This window comes from Trichinella spiralis, assembly GCF_000181795.1.
Source record: "Trichinella spiralis strain ISS 195 chromosome Unknown Scfld2, whole genome shotgun sequence".
In the NCBI taxonomy this organism is placed as follows: Eukaryota; Metazoa; Nematoda; class Enoplea; order Trichinellida; family Trichinellidae; genus Trichinella; species Trichinella spiralis.
Genome location: NW_003526941.1, coordinates 6,686,731 through 6,707,043, shown reverse-complemented (window position 1 = coordinate 6,707,043; position 20,313 = coordinate 6,686,731). Strand labels below are relative to the sequence as shown.

The 20,313-nt window shown below is 34.2% G+C and overlaps 5 protein-coding genes across 5 annotated transcripts; 3 read left to right on the top strand and 2 right to left on the bottom strand.

Annotated features, from left to right (window-relative positions):
* The first annotated feature begins 2,839 nt into the window (after positions 1 to 2,839).
* Positions 2,840 to 6,962, top strand: Tsp_06092 (alpha-actinin-2). The gene is made up of 10 exons (XM_003380334.1): positions 2,840 to 2,923; positions 3,957 to 4,049; positions 4,119 to 4,349; positions 4,836 to 5,312; positions 5,378 to 5,455; positions 5,522 to 5,768; positions 5,951 to 6,297; positions 6,342 to 6,497; positions 6,576 to 6,734; positions 6,804 to 6,962. The coding sequence occupies exons 1-10, from the start codon at positions 2,840 to 2,842 to the stop codon at positions 6,960 to 6,962; spliced, it is 2,031 nt and encodes a 676-aa protein (XP_003380382.1).
* A 44-nt stretch (positions 6,963 to 7,006) lies between these two features.
* Positions 7,007 to 8,087, bottom strand: Tsp_06093 (hypothetical protein). Its single transcript, XM_003380333.1, has 4 exons — positions 8,068 to 8,087; positions 7,766 to 7,799; positions 7,391 to 7,533; positions 7,007 to 7,172 (listed from the first exon to the last, which is right to left on the bottom strand). Exons 1-4 carry the CDS (start codon positions 8,085 to 8,087, stop codon positions 7,007 to 7,009), a joined length of 363 nt encoding a protein of 120 aa, XP_003380381.1.
* A 2,273-nt stretch (positions 8,088 to 10,360) lies between these two features.
* Positions 10,361 to 11,757, top strand: Tsp_06094 (conserved hypothetical protein). Its single transcript, XM_003380332.1, has 3 exons — positions 10,361 to 10,456; positions 10,579 to 10,925; positions 11,679 to 11,757. Exons 1-3 carry the CDS (start codon positions 10,361 to 10,363, stop codon positions 11,755 to 11,757), a joined length of 522 nt encoding a protein of 173 aa, XP_003380380.1.
* Positions 11,758 to 12,472: 715 nt separating this feature from the next.
* Tsp_06095 (conserved hypothetical protein) lies at positions 12,473 to 16,036 on the bottom strand. Its single transcript, XM_003380331.1, has 11 exons — positions 16,013 to 16,036; positions 14,724 to 14,910; positions 14,419 to 14,657; positions 14,338 to 14,359; positions 14,220 to 14,278; positions 14,037 to 14,156; positions 13,880 to 13,987; positions 13,723 to 13,821; positions 12,842 to 12,998; positions 12,667 to 12,770; positions 12,473 to 12,568 (listed from the first exon to the last, which is right to left on the bottom strand). Exons 1-11 carry the CDS (start codon positions 16,034 to 16,036, stop codon positions 12,473 to 12,475), a joined length of 1,215 nt encoding a protein of 404 aa, XP_003380379.1.
* Positions 16,037 to 17,217: 1,181 nt separating this feature from the next.
* Positions 17,218 to 20,220, top strand: Tsp_06096a (homeobox protein Nkx-2.2a; the record flags this gene model as incomplete). Its single annotated transcript, XM_003380330.1, has 4 exons — positions 17,218 to 17,270; positions 17,425 to 18,586; positions 19,253 to 19,377; positions 19,876 to 20,220. Coding segments are annotated over exons 1-4 (1,685 nt in total), but the record flags the coding sequence as incomplete, so codon positions are not given.
* Positions 20,221 to 20,313: the final 93 nt, after the last annotated feature.

Sequence of the window (20,313 nt, the reverse complement as noted above, 5' to 3'; positions counted from 1 at the left end):
AACAATTAACTTCGTTTAAAGCGAAATTTGAATGAAAATTGCTAACTTGATTAAATATTTTTTTTTACTTTACCCTTTATCGTTTTCCACTCTTTTTACAACATTTTCTCAGATTACAAGATTATACTGATAATGTGAAAAAGGAACAGAAAAAACGAAAATACATTTTCTATAGACACAATTTCTTCACTTTCGTTAGATGAAGAACAACTGGAAAACCACGATCCATTTCAGTATGATCAACATTGAGAAGAAGATATTTATTTATTTATTGAGCAATAAATGAAAAACACTAGAGTAATATTTTCGACTTTTTCATCCGAGCTCAATTGTTCTGCTTGATTAATACTGAATGAAGTAAGAGATTATTTAAATAGGAAAAAAAACACTGACCAATCCAATCAATAAAAGAAAAATTAGCATATATTTATATTTTTTGTAAGAAATCGAAAGTTCATTCGGCTGTTTATCTGTGGCTGCGATTAAGCTAATTTATACGCGTATAGTTTATGCATAAAATATTGATAAATTTATCCCCTATTTACAATTCACTTCTAATTTCTCACTTTGACAATTATTAGTCATCAAAACAATACCAAATTTTCATCAAATATATCAAAGCAGGTGCTTATTGAAATTCATAACACGCAAAAAATGTGATCATTCGAAAGCTTACACTCAAAATTCGCAACAACTCTTTGTTATTTGAAAAAAAAGCAAGAGAAAGATTAGCAGCAGTTTAACAATTCCTCTTCAACGCATGTTCCTAGCCTTGACTGAACAACAAACAGTACGCCACTAGGCAAATGCTCGAAATTTTAGATGAGAAAATAAACTTGAATAAGCAAACAGACATTTCCGAAGCAATGACATACAATATATATGCTGTGATTTTATACACATAATATACTATGTACTGATAATTAGTGTTCGAAGCATCGCTCACCTGATGGTAAAAATTGTTTTCAGAAGAAAAAAACAGATTTTTTTAAATTTAAATAATAATGTTCAGTCATAGATTATGCACGCTTGGACGGTACCGAAAGGGAAAATGAGCAATGGAACGTGGTCACCCAAACATACATAGTCAGCAACGCATAGAAAATGCAAATGAACTGCCACATCATTTAGTAAGTTTTCAAATCGATCCATCCGCACGGCCACTGACCAGGGGAAAGGCATGATTTGAGAATTAAATTAGCCTGAGCTTTGCTTACAGCGACATAAACAAATTTTCTGCTTATTCTTGATTGTGCCGCGTTTCGCGGCTCCACTAATCGCGGCAAAGCGGCAATTCCACAACGCTGACACGTTATGCCCGTCAAAAAGATGCAACTTCACAGAGTTATCATCAAAATGGACGCTTAAAAATTATCGGTGACGGTCTGAATCGATCACTTTGATCACACATCAAATACCACTAGCAAGAGTAACACACAATTCAAATGAAACTAATATCCACCTCAAATGCTCAAATCCTGTTGAAGCTGTTCATTTTTGTAGAAGATTTAAATTTTTCAATTTTATAATGAAATGAACAACTGCTCTGTGTATTCCTCCTCTTATGGAATTCTTCAACCTTCCACTGACTAATGAATGGGAGAAAACATTTTCGAAAACACACACCGCAAATATCTCAATTCAAATAATCACTCTCCAAATAAGTGTTTTCCAATAAGTCAACGTTGCTGAAAGTCAAAGATTATTTATTACTCTACTTTTCTTATTTGATAACAAGGAGCATTTGATTTCGTCTTTTTTTCAACTAATTAATCAGTAAAAATTCAACAATTCTGTTAATTTTGTTCAAAACGCTCTTAAACTGAAATTGTGCACAACAATAAATATAACTTATCATCACTACAACGCATTGAAATTGGAAGTTTTCTTGGTTTTAGCCATCACAGAGATAAAAAAATTTAAAGCACAATTTCCTTTTTTATATAGTTGGAAAGATGGTTTGGCTTTCTGCGCGTTGATCCATCGTCACAGACCAGAGCTACTGGATTATGACAATTTGTCCAAGGTATGACAAATGCTTTGTTTGCTTCACGTATTATTTTATCAAATTAATTAAAATATTTCCTCCTTTCTTTCTTTTTCAGGATGATCCGCTTTACAACTTAAATTTGGCATTCGATACGGCAGAAAAATATTTAGATATACCAAAAATGCTCGATGCAGAAGGTATGTTTGAAAAAATAAAAATAAAATAAAATAAAATAAAATAAATGTACCAATAGTAATAATACGAAGAATATCAGAATTGAAAAAGCTTCAATCACCTGAAGTCCATTTTAGACATGGTTTATGTGGCTAAGCCAGACGATAAAGCTGTTATGACTTATGTTTCATGTTTTTATCACGCTTTTCGTGGGGCACAGCAGGTTATTTGATTTGTAATTTTATTTTGCTTGTGCATGGGAAAAAAATTGCTTTATGCATGATTGTATTGCTTGAACGAAATGAATGAAAATGAAACTATCTATGCATGGATTGAAGTTGAAATTCACAAATTGGAAATATTTGGGATTTAATGCACGAATCAGCATCAACTTTCCGCCCGAAATGATTTGCATGAAAGCAAAAACTACATAATTTTTCTTTCACTGACGTATACAAAATTAATACAAAATAATCCAATGCATTGACACACTAGTACTGAATGGAACAAATAACACCAGTATCAGAGAAAGAAACTGCTAATTTTCTTCTTGATTTACGTAAAGCTGTTTATAGAAAAATTCACACAAGTTATAAAAATTCTCTTCGAAAAAAAACTGCATGCTCAATTCTGTCCAACTGTGATCTGATTGTGCTACTGCATTTTTTAACAGATATGGCTCGCGTTCCGAATCCCTGTGAGAAAGCGATTATTACTTACGTATCCAGCTACTACCATTTTTTCATCGGAATGCAAAAGGTAGTTCGTTGAAAAAAAATACCCTCATAAAATATATGCATTGAATACTCCCACCCCTCCTTTCTGCGATTGGAAATTGGCCCTTTTATAATACTAAGCAAATGAACTTGCTCACATGAAACATGAATTTCTCGTTTTGTGCAGTTAGAGTATGCATGCATGCATTGATTTTTCATGTTTTCAGTAGAATCGCTACTAGAAGAGTTTGTTCAAAACTAATATGACGAACATCAGAGTCTCGGTCAGAATGTGTTCCATTCTTTAATACAATACCTTGAGTTCGCGCTCGCTATGCTAACTAACTTCAGGGTATTTTCACTTTGAAAATTTATCATCAAGTAACCAGAAATAGTGGTTTAAATCTATTTTTGCTTCAAGCAAGTATAATTATCTAATGGGAAAAAAAGTAATTAATTATGTTGATGATGCATAAATATTGGAAATTACATGTTCAAAAAAAATTTTTTTTTCTTTTTGATTATTTTCGGATGAACTTTCAAACCATCTGATATCTTCCCAGAATCCCACGAAAATAGATAAAATTAAGCAAATCTGTAAGGAAATAAGCTATTCAGTTTAAAAGACAAAAACACCATAGTTGTTTTCTAACAGTAATCGACAATCAGCTAATTATCATTCTCAGATAATAAGATATTTTTCAAATCCTTTGTTTTTCGTTTCGTTTTTTTTTAAGTTTCGATTACTGGGTTTTGCATTTTGATGGATTCTTTCGACGTCCTTGATGCAAGAAAAAAATAAATCAGATATATAATGATAGGAAGAATTGGAATTTTGAATTCAATTAAAGCAAACAAAATTAACAGACTAAAATATATGTAGTCGATAAGTTGAAATAAAACGCCTAAAATATGGACAAAAGATACAACAGAGAGCAGGGTGAAAAGTGGTAAATGAAAAATTATACTCCAAGCATGAATGTTTGTATAACCGAAACGCATCCTACTGAACTCTGATGTACTACTACAGAAAGAGAATTATTTCTCATGGAACAAATGTGTTGTTATTTTTTAAGGCAGAAACAGCAGCAAATCGAATCTGCAAAGTATTGAAAGTGAACCAAGATAATGAACGTCTCATGGAAGAATATGAACAACTGGCAACTGATGTAATTAATACAGAAGGATTTTAAAATGGTTTTTTTTTCTTCTTTTTAAAATTTCAAATCATATCCTAGTTGTTGGAGTGGATTCGTCGCTGGCTTCCTTGGCTCAAGAACCGAACTACCGACGGAACGTTGAAAAATGTACAGCAGATGTTGAATGAATTCAGACAATACAGGCGTCGAGAAAAGCCACCTCGAATCGAACAGAAAGGTCGCCTTGAAACCAACTTCAACACCCTTCAGACAAAATTACGTCTCTCCAATCGACCTGCCTATTTACCAACAGAAGGCAAAATGATACAGGTGAGCAAAACTTGAAGCATTTCTTTCTTGCCCTTCACCACATCAGATATTATTATGTACGTTTGAATTATTTGGAAAAAAAGTACTATTTATTCAATATCGGTGAGTTTGTCTTGAAAATTATTTATATAGGATATCAACGGTGCTTGGAAGAATCTATTAAACGCTGAAAAAGGATTCGAAGAATGGCTGCTTTCAGAAATGATGAGGCAAGACATTTCTTTTTTTTTTAACAAATATGTTCTTATTCGTCATCATATTGCAACGATAATTAATGTTATAATATAACAACAATGCTTACAAAGAAAACTGACAACGATGTTTAATTTTGGGTGACCTTTTTTGGGTAAATTTAAAATTACCCTCTCCTGCACTTTCCCATTGTTGCCAGCTGGAATGGGGAAAAATTGAAATTCTTTGTACGCACAACGTTGTTTGATCTTTTCTAAATATTTCTACTTTTGGCCATCGATCCAAATGACTAAGATCGCTTTTGATTGCAGATTGGAAAGATTGGAACATCTAGCGGAAAAATTTCGCCGAAAATGTGCCATTCACGAAGAATGGGCCCAGGGAAAGGAGCAGATGCTCTCGTCGGGCGATTACAAAGGCAGCTATTTGTACGAACTGAAAGCGCTGAGAAAACGACACGAAGCATTCGAATCTGACTTGGCTGCTCATCAAGATCGAGTTGAACAGATCGTCGCCATTGCCCAAGAATTGACGTATTTTTATTTTCCACCATTAATCACACACTCATCACTTGTTGATCATTATGCAAAAAATTTTAGGGCTCTGCACTATGTTGACATTGTTTCGGTTAATGCAAGATGTCAACGTATATGTGACCAGTGGGATCGATTGGGAATGCTTTCCAATAAACGTGGACAAAATTTGAAAGATGCAGAAATACTGATGGAACGTATCGACAATCTCCATTTGGAATTGGCAAAACGAGCCGCTGTAAGAACATTCTTCTATTCACAATGAGAGCATGAATATAATATTATATACGACTCTGCTTTTAGCCATTCAACAATTGGTTGGATGGTGCCACGGAAGATTTGCAGGATATGTTCATTGTACATACAATGAGTGAAATTCAGGTAGGCAACAGTATTGCTTAATCGCTGAATAGTGATACAAAATGGGGAAAACAAAATGCATTTTAGAGTCTTGCACATGCGCACGATCAATTCAAAGCTACACTAGGCGAAGCGGAAGAGGAGTTTAGACACATCATTGGCTTAGAACAAGAAGTTCGACATTTGGTCGAAAGCAATGGACTAAATCGAGAAATGGCCGTCAATCCGTACACAACTATCAGTGGAGCTGAGATTCAAAAAAAATGGCAACACATGCAAATTTTGGTTCCAAACAGAGATAATCAACTTCAGCAAGAAATGAACAGACAGCAATGTGAGTGTACTTTCCAATTTGATATCATCTCTGCAACTGTTGATAATGAACATAATAAGCAAACTGAACAATTCAAACTACCGTTCATAATTATGCTGTATCTCTAGTAATCTTGAATCATAATATCATATTTTCAAACCACAATGATTTTGTTGGCTGTTGTGAGCAAATTGCAATTTCAGCTAATGACCGGCTACGTCGTACGTTCGCTGAAAAAGCAAATGCAGTCGGACCTTATCTGGAACAGCAACTTTCACAAGTAGCCACAATTGCACTGGGAGGTCGGGGTTCATTGGAACAAGCCCTGCAACGTTTGCTTGATCTTTATCGTTCTGTTGAAAATTACAAACTGAATATGGACGAATTGGAAAGAATCAACCAACAACTGCAAGAAAGTTATATCTGTGAAAATCCATTCACACAATATACAATGGAAACTCTGTACGTCGGCTGGGAGACACTTCTGACAAATATCAACAAGACAATCAATGAAATCGAAAATCAAGTATGTATACGCAAATTGGTGTATGTAAGTCAACAAGATGACCAACCTTTTTCCTTTATCTCTTTCAGATATTGACCAGAGATACAAAAGGAATACGCGATGATCAACTCAATGAATTCCGTACTTCTTACAATCATTTTGATAAAAGTCGCCTTGGTCTAGATGCTGAAGAATTCAAATCATGTCTCATCTCCATTGGTTACAATATAAAACCTGGAAGAGAGGTAAATAATTCCACAAAACCACTGATCGATCGATGATCGAGTTGCAGTTCAGTTTCACATTCAATTGTTATTTTTAAGGGTGATATGGAATTTCAACGAATCTTAACAGTAGTAGATCCTAATCGAACTGGACGAGTGCAGTTCGATGCCTTCTTGGATTTTATGACACGTGAAACTCTAGACATGGACAGTTCTGAACAGGTGATCGAATCTTTCCGGGTGTTGGCCAATGGAAAGGTATGTATGCAAAAATTGATTTGGAAAAAAGCTTCCCTTTGTAAAATGTTCTTCCTCATAATTTTATAGCCATTTATTACCGCCGAAGAGCTACGACATGAGTTACCGCCTGACCAAGCCGAATACTGTGTGCAAAAAATGCCTGCCTACAGAGGACCAGGCGCACCGCCCGGATCTTTTGACTATGTCTCTTTTAGCCATCAACTGTATGGCGAGTCAAATCTGTGATTGAAAGAAAACAATTCCACTTTGCTTCATTTCTCTAACACTAATTATAATTTGTACCGTTTCGTCGTGCGCACAGTCGCTACCTGAGGCCTTACAGTTTGCTGCAATACTGCCACAGCAATATAATAATACATCCTAACATCATCATTCTTCGCTCGTGACTGTTTTTTTCTTTTAATTGCTTCTAAATCCACTTCATCACCTATTCCTCTCTCACCAAACTATTTTTCAATATTGTTCTCACAAAATACTTAGAAGTGTTTGGAAAAAGTTCTTACACATTCATATTCTATTTCTGATTTAGAAAATTCGCTATTTATACCGAATGCCTAGTCACATATTTCATAGTGCAGTGTGGAGAAATTTCGATGGAAAATCAGCGTCACACCAACAGTGAAAGTAATTTCAATAAAAAAAATATCACATACCTGAATATTGGTTGTAACAAAATTGTAGTAGAAGTAGTAGTAGTAGTAGTTGCTGTTGTTTTCGATGTTGCTGCTGTTGCCGTTTTAGTTGAAATAAGTGGCTGCCAATCATATAAAGCAAATAAGTGCTGACAAATTTTAACCTGAAAAATAGCAGTTATTTTAAATTCATAAATCACAAAAACATTCAAAACATTAATAAATGACAATAAACCATAAATTATTACTATTAGTAAGCTTCAAAAAGTTAAAATGTGAAATTTTTTAAAAATTGCATAATCTTGAAAATCTCGTATTAGTACTGTAAATTTTGGATCCACATTCTTCGCCATCTTTTAATATTTTCAAATTTCATATAATGAACTGTTAAATTACGTAAAATATATATTGTTGGGATAATACATAAGCACTAAAACTAATAAATTAAATAACGTAAAAAACACATTTCAACGTTAACTGTCAGATGGCGAATATTGTACATTCCTACATTTCAACAGTCATTTACCACTGACGTAGTGTATAATTAAATTTCTCAGAAACATTTTAAGAAACCGAAAAATTAGTTCAAAAACTGAAAAAAAAACTTGGATAATTAAGAAAATTATTTTAAAATTGAATATAAAATTAATTCATGCTGAAACTACTAACGATTTGAAAATTAAAAACATCAATATTACCTTGATGTTAATGCTTTCATTTCTTTTTTTTCAGATTACACTCTAAAAAAGTTAATTTCAAACATTAATATGATTTACAATCAAAATATGGAATTGTAAAATACCAAAAAAAAGAAATTATGCTAATTGCGAAAGAACAAAAGCTCAATAATTATGATTAACACAACATTAGATGAAAATTTCAAATATTTAGAAACAAAAACATTTCATTTTCCTTCAGCAACACTTTACATTTAAAAAAAGATTCTTTAAGTAAAAAAAACAAGATTGAGTTTCGTTTTAAAATTAGAAGTACATTCAATAAAAATCTTAACACTGTGTACTATTTTTATTGAACACTGCAATGAAAAAAAAGCACTGTACAACAATCAATGTAATAGTTACCTTAGCTTTGTGTTTTGAATGGTTTTGATTGACCAGAGTTGCACCGATAGGCTGCTACATGCTGAAGAATAAATGGTTCATTCAAATTAAAGGTGGAAAATATTCCCGAGAACAAATTCATCAGTGACAATCAAAAGTCATACTGTATTAGATGCAGTGAATCGAACTTGCTTGTCAAACTTGAATCAAACTTGTTATATTTTAATTTATGCTGTCTCAAGAAATGATATTTATGAAATATTTAATTAATTAATAAAAAATTTCAAATTACCTTTTAAATGATGATTTTCTTTTCGCAGTTTCATGAAACTGTTAACAACCTGTGCAAATTTATTCGATCACTGTGTGGGCTTCAAAGAATTGGTATTTTTTGAAATAACATTTAAACTAATAAATTGTAAATTTTGTGCGTTTCATTTTTCATACTTTTTTTTTCAAATTCTCACAATATACATACTAGTGAGCAACAAATTACCGCAATCATTTGTTGGAAATTTTGAAAAAATTCCAAAAGGTTACTTTTTCCATAACAATATGTTGCCTACTTTTTCGTTCAAAAGTTTTTCAAAAAACAATGTTGAATACAAAATTTACACCTCAAAAAGTATTACATTGTTCAAAATAAAAATGCTTTTTAAAATTAATGAAATAAAATTGTGCTAATAAAAATAATATGAATTGCTGAACATACGTGTATATATGTATGTGTAATGAACAAATTTCTCACGTTTCTATTTTTAAATGATGTAATAGACGATTAAGGTCACAGTTGGAAAAATTTTCGCCCACAATTGTAAATTGTAATTTCAATTATTCCGCCGACAATCGATCTTTTGGCGGTGCTCATCTTTCGCGCATTTACGCGAATAACTGATCATTAACTGTTCTCAAGGCAGGCGTAGCATTGTCGTTCACAATTTCATTAACATTCAACGAATCACCCCCTCTTCCCCCGAGGTTAACTGAGCCGGTTCGCCAACAAGGCTTCCTTGTCCAACGCCGCTAAAGATGAGCGAAATTGGCAACATGAAAAATGCAAATTTTTGTACAAGGAACAAATAAATAAAATTATGCAATATGCGCATACAGGCAACCTGAATGGTGGAAAACATGCGTGCACGGTCGTTCTGGACCATTTCAGTTGAAATGATTTGTCAATTTGGAAAGTTTTGGAGGGCAATTTGTGTGCTAAATTTTCGATGCCAATTGCAACGCACCAATGGGTGTGTGTTTGTGGGGGGGGGGGGGAAATTCAGGAAAAATTATCACTGTACTCAACGACATGACAAGAAATTTTCAATGACACCAACAACCAGCTCACCGATTTAATAAATTTCAAAAAGTATGCCTTTTGCAAGCCGGCTGTTCGACGAAACAGGCCAAGCTAGACAGCAGAAGCGGGTCGTCATTGGTTGACGTCACAGTCAGATCCCAAAGCACCACCTGGCAAAGGCTGCGACTGACTGACTGATCATTCAGAAGCGTTTTTCAAAAAAATATCACATCTACACAGTGGATAAAAATAATAATAATGACAGTATAGAAAAAAAAACAACTGCAATTGTCATCTCATTACCCACTCAATCTTTGTACAAGAGGCGCCACACACACGCATGCGTAAAGTGCGTGTATTATTGTTTACACTGGAAAGTAGATAAATATAGAAAAGCAAAAGCGTGCTTCTTCTGGCGCTGACGTAAGTCGTGTGCTTGTGCAATTTTGTGTACAGAGCAGGCGAGAGCTTTTGTTCTCAAGTCTGTGAATTTTGGTTGCTGCGCCCGTTGGCACTGTTATCGTGTTGGGCAAATTTCATTGCTCACATAATTATTACTCACTGAACGACGACAACGACAACAATAGAAAGATTGCTTTACTCCCCTCAATTCGGACATGTGAAATGAAATTAAACATGCAAATTGAAACTGATCAACCGAACGTTGTGGACGATCAACCAGTTGCAACAGCAACAACTACTACAAACCAGCCGCCCGGTGAAACTCCAGTGGTAAGAATCACGTTGGATACGAGCTCGAATATCCCAGGCTCAGTTTCGAACAACAACAACAACAACAACAAGAATAAAACTGTCTCATTTGCCGCTGACCAATCGCCAATGTCCACATCCAGCGCCAGTTTGGTGCCACAGTATCCACAACAGCAGAAGTTGATCGCCTCTCACGGCACCGGCTTGTCAAGTCAAGGTACAGTGCTCAGCGTGGGCGGCTTCCTGATCGTCGGCATAACTCTGATCACGTCGGCCATCATTGTGCTGCTCAGTCAGAAGCAGAGCGAATTCGAGTTCGTAGCCGGAGTGTTCATGGCTATTGGTTTGATTTTTTGCCTGCTGTGCTTGTTGTTGCAAAAAAAGAATCTCGTCAAGCTTTTCCACGAATATGCCGGTCACATACGCTGGTTTGTCAACCACTCAAAACAGTGATTGAACCCCAAATCACCGCTTCTCCCTCGATCAACAGGTATATAATATATGTATTTTTTTGCTTCCATTATTCCCCTTGTGTTTTGACAATAATCAATGAAACACACACACACACACACCACGCACATGCACAAGCAACCACATGTCAAATAAACAAATTTGCACAAAGCTTCTACATCACTCTCTCTCTCTTCTACTACATATGCACCAAAGAAACAAAAATACACAGCTCACATTTCTTCTTAGTTTACAGAACTGAATTCACCAATCAATAGTAGATTGTGAGAATCAGTTTCGCCATTTCTACACGCAACATTGACAACGCCCACTTAATGGTAATAATGACAAAAGCAATAAACACAATTTTGTAACCGTAATTTCAACGTAATCTATCTATACAACAGAGTTAGCTATTATTAATTGTTCACCACTGTCTACACTAGATTGATGGCAACCGCTAATTGACAGCTGGTCATGCATCGTTGAATTTTTCCGTTTTTGCTCGCATCCCGACCACACTGTCTGCTTGCCTAATCGTTAGCCTGCCCGATCGTGCGCAGTAGGATTTTACTTGGTTATCCGAGCTGAAGCCGAGAACAATCGAAAGTATGAAAAATGAAATTCGAAACAAAGAAGTGAAGAGGGGGGGGGAGGTTATGGAATATACATATCCTTTTTTGTTTTATTGAAATTTCAACAAGACAATAAAATACTATAAATGAGAAACTTTGTTGCAAATGAATTTGTTGTTATTGCGGAACAAAAAAAAGATAATATTTGCATTTTTCAGTTTCATGCAAATTAAATATTCATTAGCAATTGCTGTTGCACAAGGTTTTCCACTGCTTTCTGGTGGAAAATTTAATTAAACAATGTTGCTATGCAAGAATGTCAGAAAACGGCCGTTACTATAAACAGAAACCTCAAATTACTCCAAAATCAGTTAAATTATTATTATCATTATTATTCTCACTGATGACAAATGAAAAATTATTGACAATCTTCGCAGCAAAAAAAATAATATTATTAATGGAAAAGATAAAACTATCCCAAGAGCTGAGTCAAGTTTTTTTCATCACATATTTCTCACAATAACAACAAAAAACAATTAAAATCAATTGTATAAAATAAAACATTAAAAAATTTAAATAAAAATAAAAGCACATAATTGAAAATAAGATCCGAGCACAAATTTTTACAAAGAACCAACACGCAAGAGCAAATCGATTGCAAACGCAACAGCGAGCACTCTCACTCGCTGCAAGTAATTCTGCTTTGAGCTAGAAGCAAACGCGTTGCACTGTGCACAAACAAAAATCTACTTCTACTTAATCACTTGTTTGATTATAAGTGGAATAAATAAATTAATAATGAAAAAGCTTAAAAATGTCACCGTTCTCAACATCTATCTCTTCCGATATTTGCATATATATATATATGTATATTTTAATTTTCACAATTGCAGATTGCAAATTGCAAAAGTATCGAACTAAAATTTTGCAGAAGTAAATTGAAAAATAAAGAAAATTACAACACATGCTTGATGATTTTTTTGCACTCACGAAAACTGCCAATTTTTCTTCATTAGATGCTTTTGCGTTGCCAAAATCGACCCATAAATGAACTAGCTTTCGGTCCGGTGAAAGGTTTGCTTGAATCGTTCAGCTTTTCTTGTTCTTCCTGTAAAATACAACAAAACAAATAAAGAAATTCAAATTCAAGAAGTACAACATTATAAATAATGTATATGGAAAAAGTTGTAAGCAAAATTTATGAACCTCTAACTGTTGTCTCTTTTTGCGATATTCTTCCAATGGATTATCAAAAGAACTATAATATTGAAGAACTGGACGCACATCTTTTATGCCGCTTGCAGCCAAAGCTGTGAAATAAACAACAATTATATCATCAATATCAATTATTACATAACATCAATAATTGCAATATATTTACTTTTCAGAAAAGAAGCCAATTCAACTAAACCCAAATCGGAATCTGAACCTTCCCATTTCGGCAAACGAAGTACATTTTCCGGTTGCAGTTGAAACGATTTCGGATCCCAGTCGATCAAAATCACTCTAGACAAATCACGGTTCAAACGCGACAAATCCTAAATATTAAAAAATTTAAATTTCTTCAAAGCCGACACTTCCATGTATATCTGATTGCAAATTATTACACCATCCTTCTTCTAAATTTATAAATCGCTAAATTTGTCAAACTGAAAATTATATAGAAAAACACAACTTGAATAATTGCGCAATTTTTAAAATATATACTCAATTATTCAATTTAATTTACATTTTAAAATCAATATCAAATAAAATATTTATCCGGCAAGCAGATCGAAACCGATCGTATTCCAGACAAATAAATTAAACAAAAACTGATGTCAGCAATTGTCAGCACAACCAACAATTTGAAAAATTGGATTGATTGATCATTAACTTCTATGTTCAGGTGCAAAATTTAAATGAATATAAAGCACACGAAATGATGAAACAAATTTAAAAGTGTATTTCGCGTAAACTGCACGATTATTATGTTACAGATGATAAAATAATTAAATTTAGTCTTCACTACAAATGTACTTTATAAATAATAATCAGGATAGATGCTACAGTGCACAACTAAAAATTCATTTGAGCAGCGAAAAATGCTTACTGTTTAAATCTTTACTGATTTATCAAAAACAATTAATTTTATTAATCATTATATTGTTTAATTATTGAAAAATTAAAAATATGACATTTAAAAATTATTTAAGAACATATAGTAAGATGCAGTTGAACTGAACACTTCCTCACCACTGAAATTATACTAAAAATACTTACCTTGACATGGTGTCCGTTGACGTATTTAGTTGCATCGCGGAACAGTCTGTACATGATCAACCCCTGAGGATCAAGACTATCGATAATTGGAAAAGCCGACTAAAAAAACAACGCACAAATGAAACACTACTGGCCATCGTTTTAAGAAAAAACTTACAATCCCAGGTTCAGATGTAAAAATAACCACTTCAAAATTCGGAAAACCCACTTGTTTGATAAAGTGTTCCACTGCCGGACGCTTTTTGAATCTCCAACCAGTCTGGTACTGAAATTAATTTTATAGCTCATTTTTTAATTCAATAAAATAAACATACTGTCCAATCAGGATGAACAAGAACACCAGTCAACTCGATGACCAAAGTAAATGGAGGTTGATAATACGGTTCTTTCAAAGGATCGGGCAGAAGTATATCGCGACTAGGCTCTTTGATATACTGAATTTTCATTTAAAAAACAATAATAATAAATATTTCAAATGTAAATTAAAATTCACTCACTTTTTCAAGCAAACGAATCTGTTTCCAAGTTCTCAAAATTCGTTGTTTCAAAAATGGCACTAAAAGAGAACCATATCAAAACATCACGCATCATTCTACAATTTTATCGAAAATTCACTTTCGGAAAATTCGTCCACAACCTATAAGATGTTTTATTTAATAAAATGATTTTAATTCAATAATAATTGATACGGCTTACCGGAAAACCGAGATCGTCTTTTACAGGGCCTCCCCACTTGGCTACCGCTACGCCACCTGCAATGAGACAACCAATCCCCAATATTGCCAAACCATACTTGGTATTTTTGCGCATAGTTTCATCGTATCGTTTTAATTCTTCTTTCATTACTAAATCTTCTTTTTGAAAATCAACTTTCGAAGCTGTAAACAAAGGCCATGCAGAATGGCTGACTAAGCGGAAACCAAGCTGATTTTTAACTGAAAACGAAAACTAATTATTATGAACTTATATTACATGAAAAAAATTTTCAATCTAGCCATTACCACTGGAACCACTCATGAAATGCAGAACACCACCACCGGTTCCAGAAAAATTTCCAAAAATACTGCGTGCCGATATCACAGACAAATTTGGACAAAGCTTCGAATGAGCAACTAACCGAGATATCATTTTTGGGTTCTTGATTTCAACCTCTATAAGTTCAGTTACACAATTCCGCTGAATTCGAATCTTAAACAAACTATTAAATTTTCCTCTACATCTTTTAACAAAGAATTATGCTCTAGTGCTATAAATTTCACACAACATCCTACTAATTTCCTGCTAAACAAAAAAGGATGCATTATGCTACTTATAATGTATAATAAAAATAATTTCAAAAACAACGTAGCACAGAAACAAAACGCTACAAAATATAAAGTCAAATATCAATGATATGGTATACAATGAAAAAGTAGCAGCGCGACAGGAATTTTTTTAAACAAATTTATTAACAATTTTTTATATATTTGACATTCAATACAAAAGACACAGCATGAAGAATTCTCACTCTTTTAAATTCTGAAAAAATCTTTACAGTAAGACAACTGTAATTTATTCAAGTACGTAAACATAACGAATATTGCGTAAGCAATAAATATATACATTAAATCAAACTGTTATCAACTTTCTAAGTTTAAATGTATTAATTTTTTAAAAATATTAATTATCCGTTCAAATAATGCATTATTGACAAATTCTTAATTTTTTGGTATGAGAGGAATGATTTTTCATTAGTGCTTTCATTTTTTGTTTATGTTAATTAATTTTTTTCTTTACAATTCGCAATATTATAATTTAAGATTTTCACTTGTTTATTATGATGCATAAGACTAAAAGAAAAGCCAAAAACAACCACACATTGCCCATAACCATGACATTCTGCTTTTTATGCTTCCTAAAAGAAGCTGTTTCTTTTTGTATTTTAGATATAAATTTTTTTATGAATTTCAGTAGTATTTTAATTGTAAAAAACACTATTTAACAACCTGCATAGCAGTGATGTAATAAAAGATTTAAAGTTGACTCCGATAAATGAATATTAATTACATATGGACTGGCTAAGCATTATTCCCACCAAGCAGTCAGTGTTGAATCCAGCTAGCACGGCACTATTTAGGAATTATTGTTTTGATTCGCAAATACTATTTTCTCAACATTTCTGCCTTCAAATTAATTTATCATCAACATGCTAAAGTTATAGTTGAAAACGTTTACTTTCTATAACGAACAAATGACCAGTTTCACTAGTTAAGCTTATAATGACAGTTGATGCTTTGGTGTCAATTTACACCTGCCATTTGATACCAAGGTGCATTTTTCTGTCTCAGAATTGTTTGTATTTCTCAAGCATAAATCTCTAGCTTCACTGCAAAAGGCATTTCTATTGCAATAATGCTTCCCATGTTGTATTCAAAAAAATATGTCAAATACATATGAAAATCATCGACGAACAAACAAAGCATGCACGACAGATTTTTTGAAGTTTCTGAACATTACTGCTAAACATTTGCATTAATAAAAAGTCAGTGACAGTGACAGAAAGCTTTGCACAGTTCTTTATTATTAAATATTCTTTTCGAAAAAAAACTCATTAATAGAGATGATAAAGAACAAACAATCCGTTTATCTAATCTAATCATTAACCTGGACAAAAATCATTCATAAAATTTTTATTGCAACCAATTTTATTTCACAAAAATTATGAAAAACAAATAAAGCAAAAAATATTTATACGTTTTACGTTGAACTGAAAATATGATTACAAGCTGAATAATATAATTTGATAATTCATCTGAGCAACTTGCAACTTCAATTTACTAATTTTACAATTTACACCATTCAAGCCTAAAGCAGAATAACTTTAGCTTTCTATTCCATTCGCTGAATGGAAAAGTGCAATTAGGAGCAGAAGTCTCATGCGTTTCTTCAATGATAAATGGATTTTTGAATGGGTGTGCAAGTGAGAAATTGTCTACTCTTATTCATCAGATAAATTATTAAATGGATTCTAAAAGCAGTAAATAAATAAATAAATAAATAAATACCTCATAAATGACATTCGCATAAAACTGATTTTCAAAAAAAAAAGAATAAAATCATTCAAAGGAAACATGAAATGAACTGTTTGTTGCTTTTCATTGATACTTTTTTCATCACATCTCGCACATGTTACTCGCAATCGTGAAGATCACTTAAAGTCACACGGAGAGATTCACACCTTGCCGTAAAGTGACATGAGTATTTCCGCAGACATGACGGCGCCTTTGAAAAACTACGTCAATACTAATACACATTCACACATGTGACCGCTAAATGAGACTAGAAAAGTAAAACAAACAATCATAATACAGTATTATAATCTGCATAGGTGTACGTGTATAATAAACGCGTATATACATATGCGCGTGTGTGCGTGTGCATATAATAAATACGGAAGTAAGAAAATTAAATAATCGACATGGAATATGCTGTATTAGGGAGTTTTGTTCGTTTAGTATGATTGGCGGTTATGTTAACCAATCGGTGACGAGCAACGTTGATTGGTCAAGGTGATGAAAATGACCGGATTCGGTTAGCCGTCGACCACAGTGCAAAGTACCGGATCGGAGCGTAAACGTCAGTAGCCGACAAGCGGATCAGGTCTGACCGTGAAAACCGGCCGAGCTCGAAAAAGCTTCATCAATTTCTGTGTGCTTATTGAAGTAGTGTTTTGTTTATTCGACGTGAAATTAGCTACTTGAAAGTTGCGCCCAGGCTGATGTTGACTTCAACCGGCGACGCCCAATTGACCCAACCGGCGGCCAGCGCCGAAACGCTGACTAGCCAACTTGAGAGCACTGAAAAAGTGGACCAAGTTGTCGACGACAATAAGAAGCAGCAGAAGCAAGACCAGCTAGAAGATTGTCGACCGGCTAGCCAAGAGCGGCTAACAGAGCAACGATCCAAACGAACCACTTGCTTTTCCGTCAAGGATATACTTCAATTGCCCAGCCAGCGTCGACAGTTGTCCTCGAAAAATCGTTTTGCGGTTGCCTTGATGTACCATCATCCTCAACCACAGCAGCAGCAGCATAATGTCTCACCTTTTCACAACCAACATAATCAGCAACAGCAGCAATCACAGCAGGTCACGCTTCATCAGCATCATCAACAAGAACAACAACATCCTCATCAGCTAAACGATCTCTTCTCTGCCACACCCAACACCCCCATAAATGACTGCACGCATTATAATCATCATTCAGTTGGACATGAATATACACCAACATCTTTTGCAAAACCCAGTCATTTTCAATATGCAAACGGTGTACAGCTCCATTTACGACACGCATTCGATCAAGCACCAACAACCGGCTATTGTAACGGTCGTATGCCAGTCGCCACATCGCCATCACCGTGGCTTCAAGCAACATTTTCCGTCAGATATCCGCAACAAACCCCGGCTAGTGCTGTACAGACAGATTTTTACCATTATCGCCACCTCTCGCCATCTTCGTTGACAGACGCTTACATGCTAGATCAACCGTTTCATCAAATTACTGCGGATAAATCAACACGTTCTCCGATTCACAGACAAGCGTCTGCCAAACTTGACAGTCCAAATCCAGATTCTAAACAACAAAACAGCGCTAATAATATAACAACGGATGAAAAGCATATCCCAAATGGTTCGGAATTGTCTGATAAAACGGAACCTGTGACGGCAAAAAAGCAAACCACATCGTCGACAAAGAAAAGAAAACGTCGAATATTGTTCTCGAAATCTCAAACGGTCGAATTAGAGCGACGCTTTCGTCAACAACGTTATTTGTCTGCACCGGAACGTGAACTTCTTGCACAGCAAATTCGCTTGACACCAACCCAGGTAAAAATATGGTTTCAAAATCACAGGTAAGAAAATTATTTGTCTTTTTTTTCAATGCATAACTTCTACCAATTTCACATTAATTAAAACTATTTTAAGATTTATTTCAACAATATTTTTTGCTATGATCAATTAATGCTGCTATTCACTGTTATATGCATGAATCATATTGGAAATTTGGCTTAATATGAAGTTGCATTAAGTTAATAAAGGGAAAATGTCATTCTAAAAAATGTAAATTTAAACTAATAATGCTATGAATTCAAAGTTTGAGCAATAAAACAGGTTTACATTTTTGTTGACAAAAGGCTCAAAATAGATATGCTATTATTTCTCATCGAAGATTTGCAATGCTTCACATAAAATTTAACGCTTTTATTTTCAACCTCTCACGGTTATTTGTGGTGAAACCTTACATCTATCTATCTACACTTATGTCAAAAAGTAATAAATTCAAATTTAAAGCTATTCAAGGCTTGAAAGAGAGAAGACGAAGTTAATTATTTATTAATTGCATTACCAGTTATAAATTATAAACAAGAATCACAAAGGGAAGTCAAGCAATTTCAAAAAGCACGTATTTAAGAAAATATTTTTTTTCTTTCATTTATGCTAAAGTGCAAATGTTCATCAAGTTGAAACTTTTCTCATAAAAGAGTAATTAAGAATGATGATAAAGAATGTGCAAAGAATGCATTCGACGACATGCAGTTTCTGTTCAACAACTGGAAATCAGTACAAAAGGAAAATTTTGCACAGCATGTGGAAAATTTACTAAATGCAAAACTTGCGTAAGCGCTGATAGAAGAGTTCGATCTCAGTGGGTGGGTTACCGTAAGTCAGTTCTAAAAAGGGCCAATTTTGACAAAGAACAAACAGTACAGTAGACTAAGAATGAGTGAGACGAGAGAAATTCCACCAACGTGCCGATTATAAAACCCACCATTGCTCTCGTGACTAATATTACCCAAACTCTTCAATAACATAGCCAGAGTTCGATCATTTTCACAGCCACGCCTTCCGTTTAAGTTTCTGAGTTTGTTCATTTCCTGCTTACAGTATGAAACCATAATTTTGAAGTGCATTTGTGGCAGTGATTTAGTTCAACTATTTAGATATTCTCTTACGTGTGCATTCAGATTCTCCAGAGGATATTTTAGCTGAAAACTGTTTTCACCACATTTGTTATACCTGAGAGGACCTTGTTAAAAAATGGCCCCCTTAATTAACGTGCCGTATAAAACTGTTGAGAACTGATACAACTAACTGGTGACTGTTTTTTTCTCCAGATACAAAACCAAAAAAGGCATTCATGATCGAACAATTGGCCCGAGTCATTTGAATAATTCGCTGATGTCTAGTAGACGGATCTCGATTCCATTGCTCGTTCACGACGGTAAACCTTGCACTGGTACCCGAAAGACCCTCGATTCGGTCAGTTCATTACCAAACCCGATGCCATTAATGGGTGCAGCTCATTTTGGACCACTCGCTCCAGACCCTGTCACTCCAACCCCACCGATGGGACTGTTTGCTGGAACATCAGCTACGCACCATCATCATCAACAACAAACGCCAGCACCGGTTTTAGGAGCCTCACATTACTACCCTACAGAATGGTTGGTGGTAGTAGAGTGATTCCTTTTATGTCAAATTGAAAAATTTTCTCCCTTTCTTCGTCGATTAAATTACAAATTTGTTCTTATTCAAATTTTAAAAATTAAATT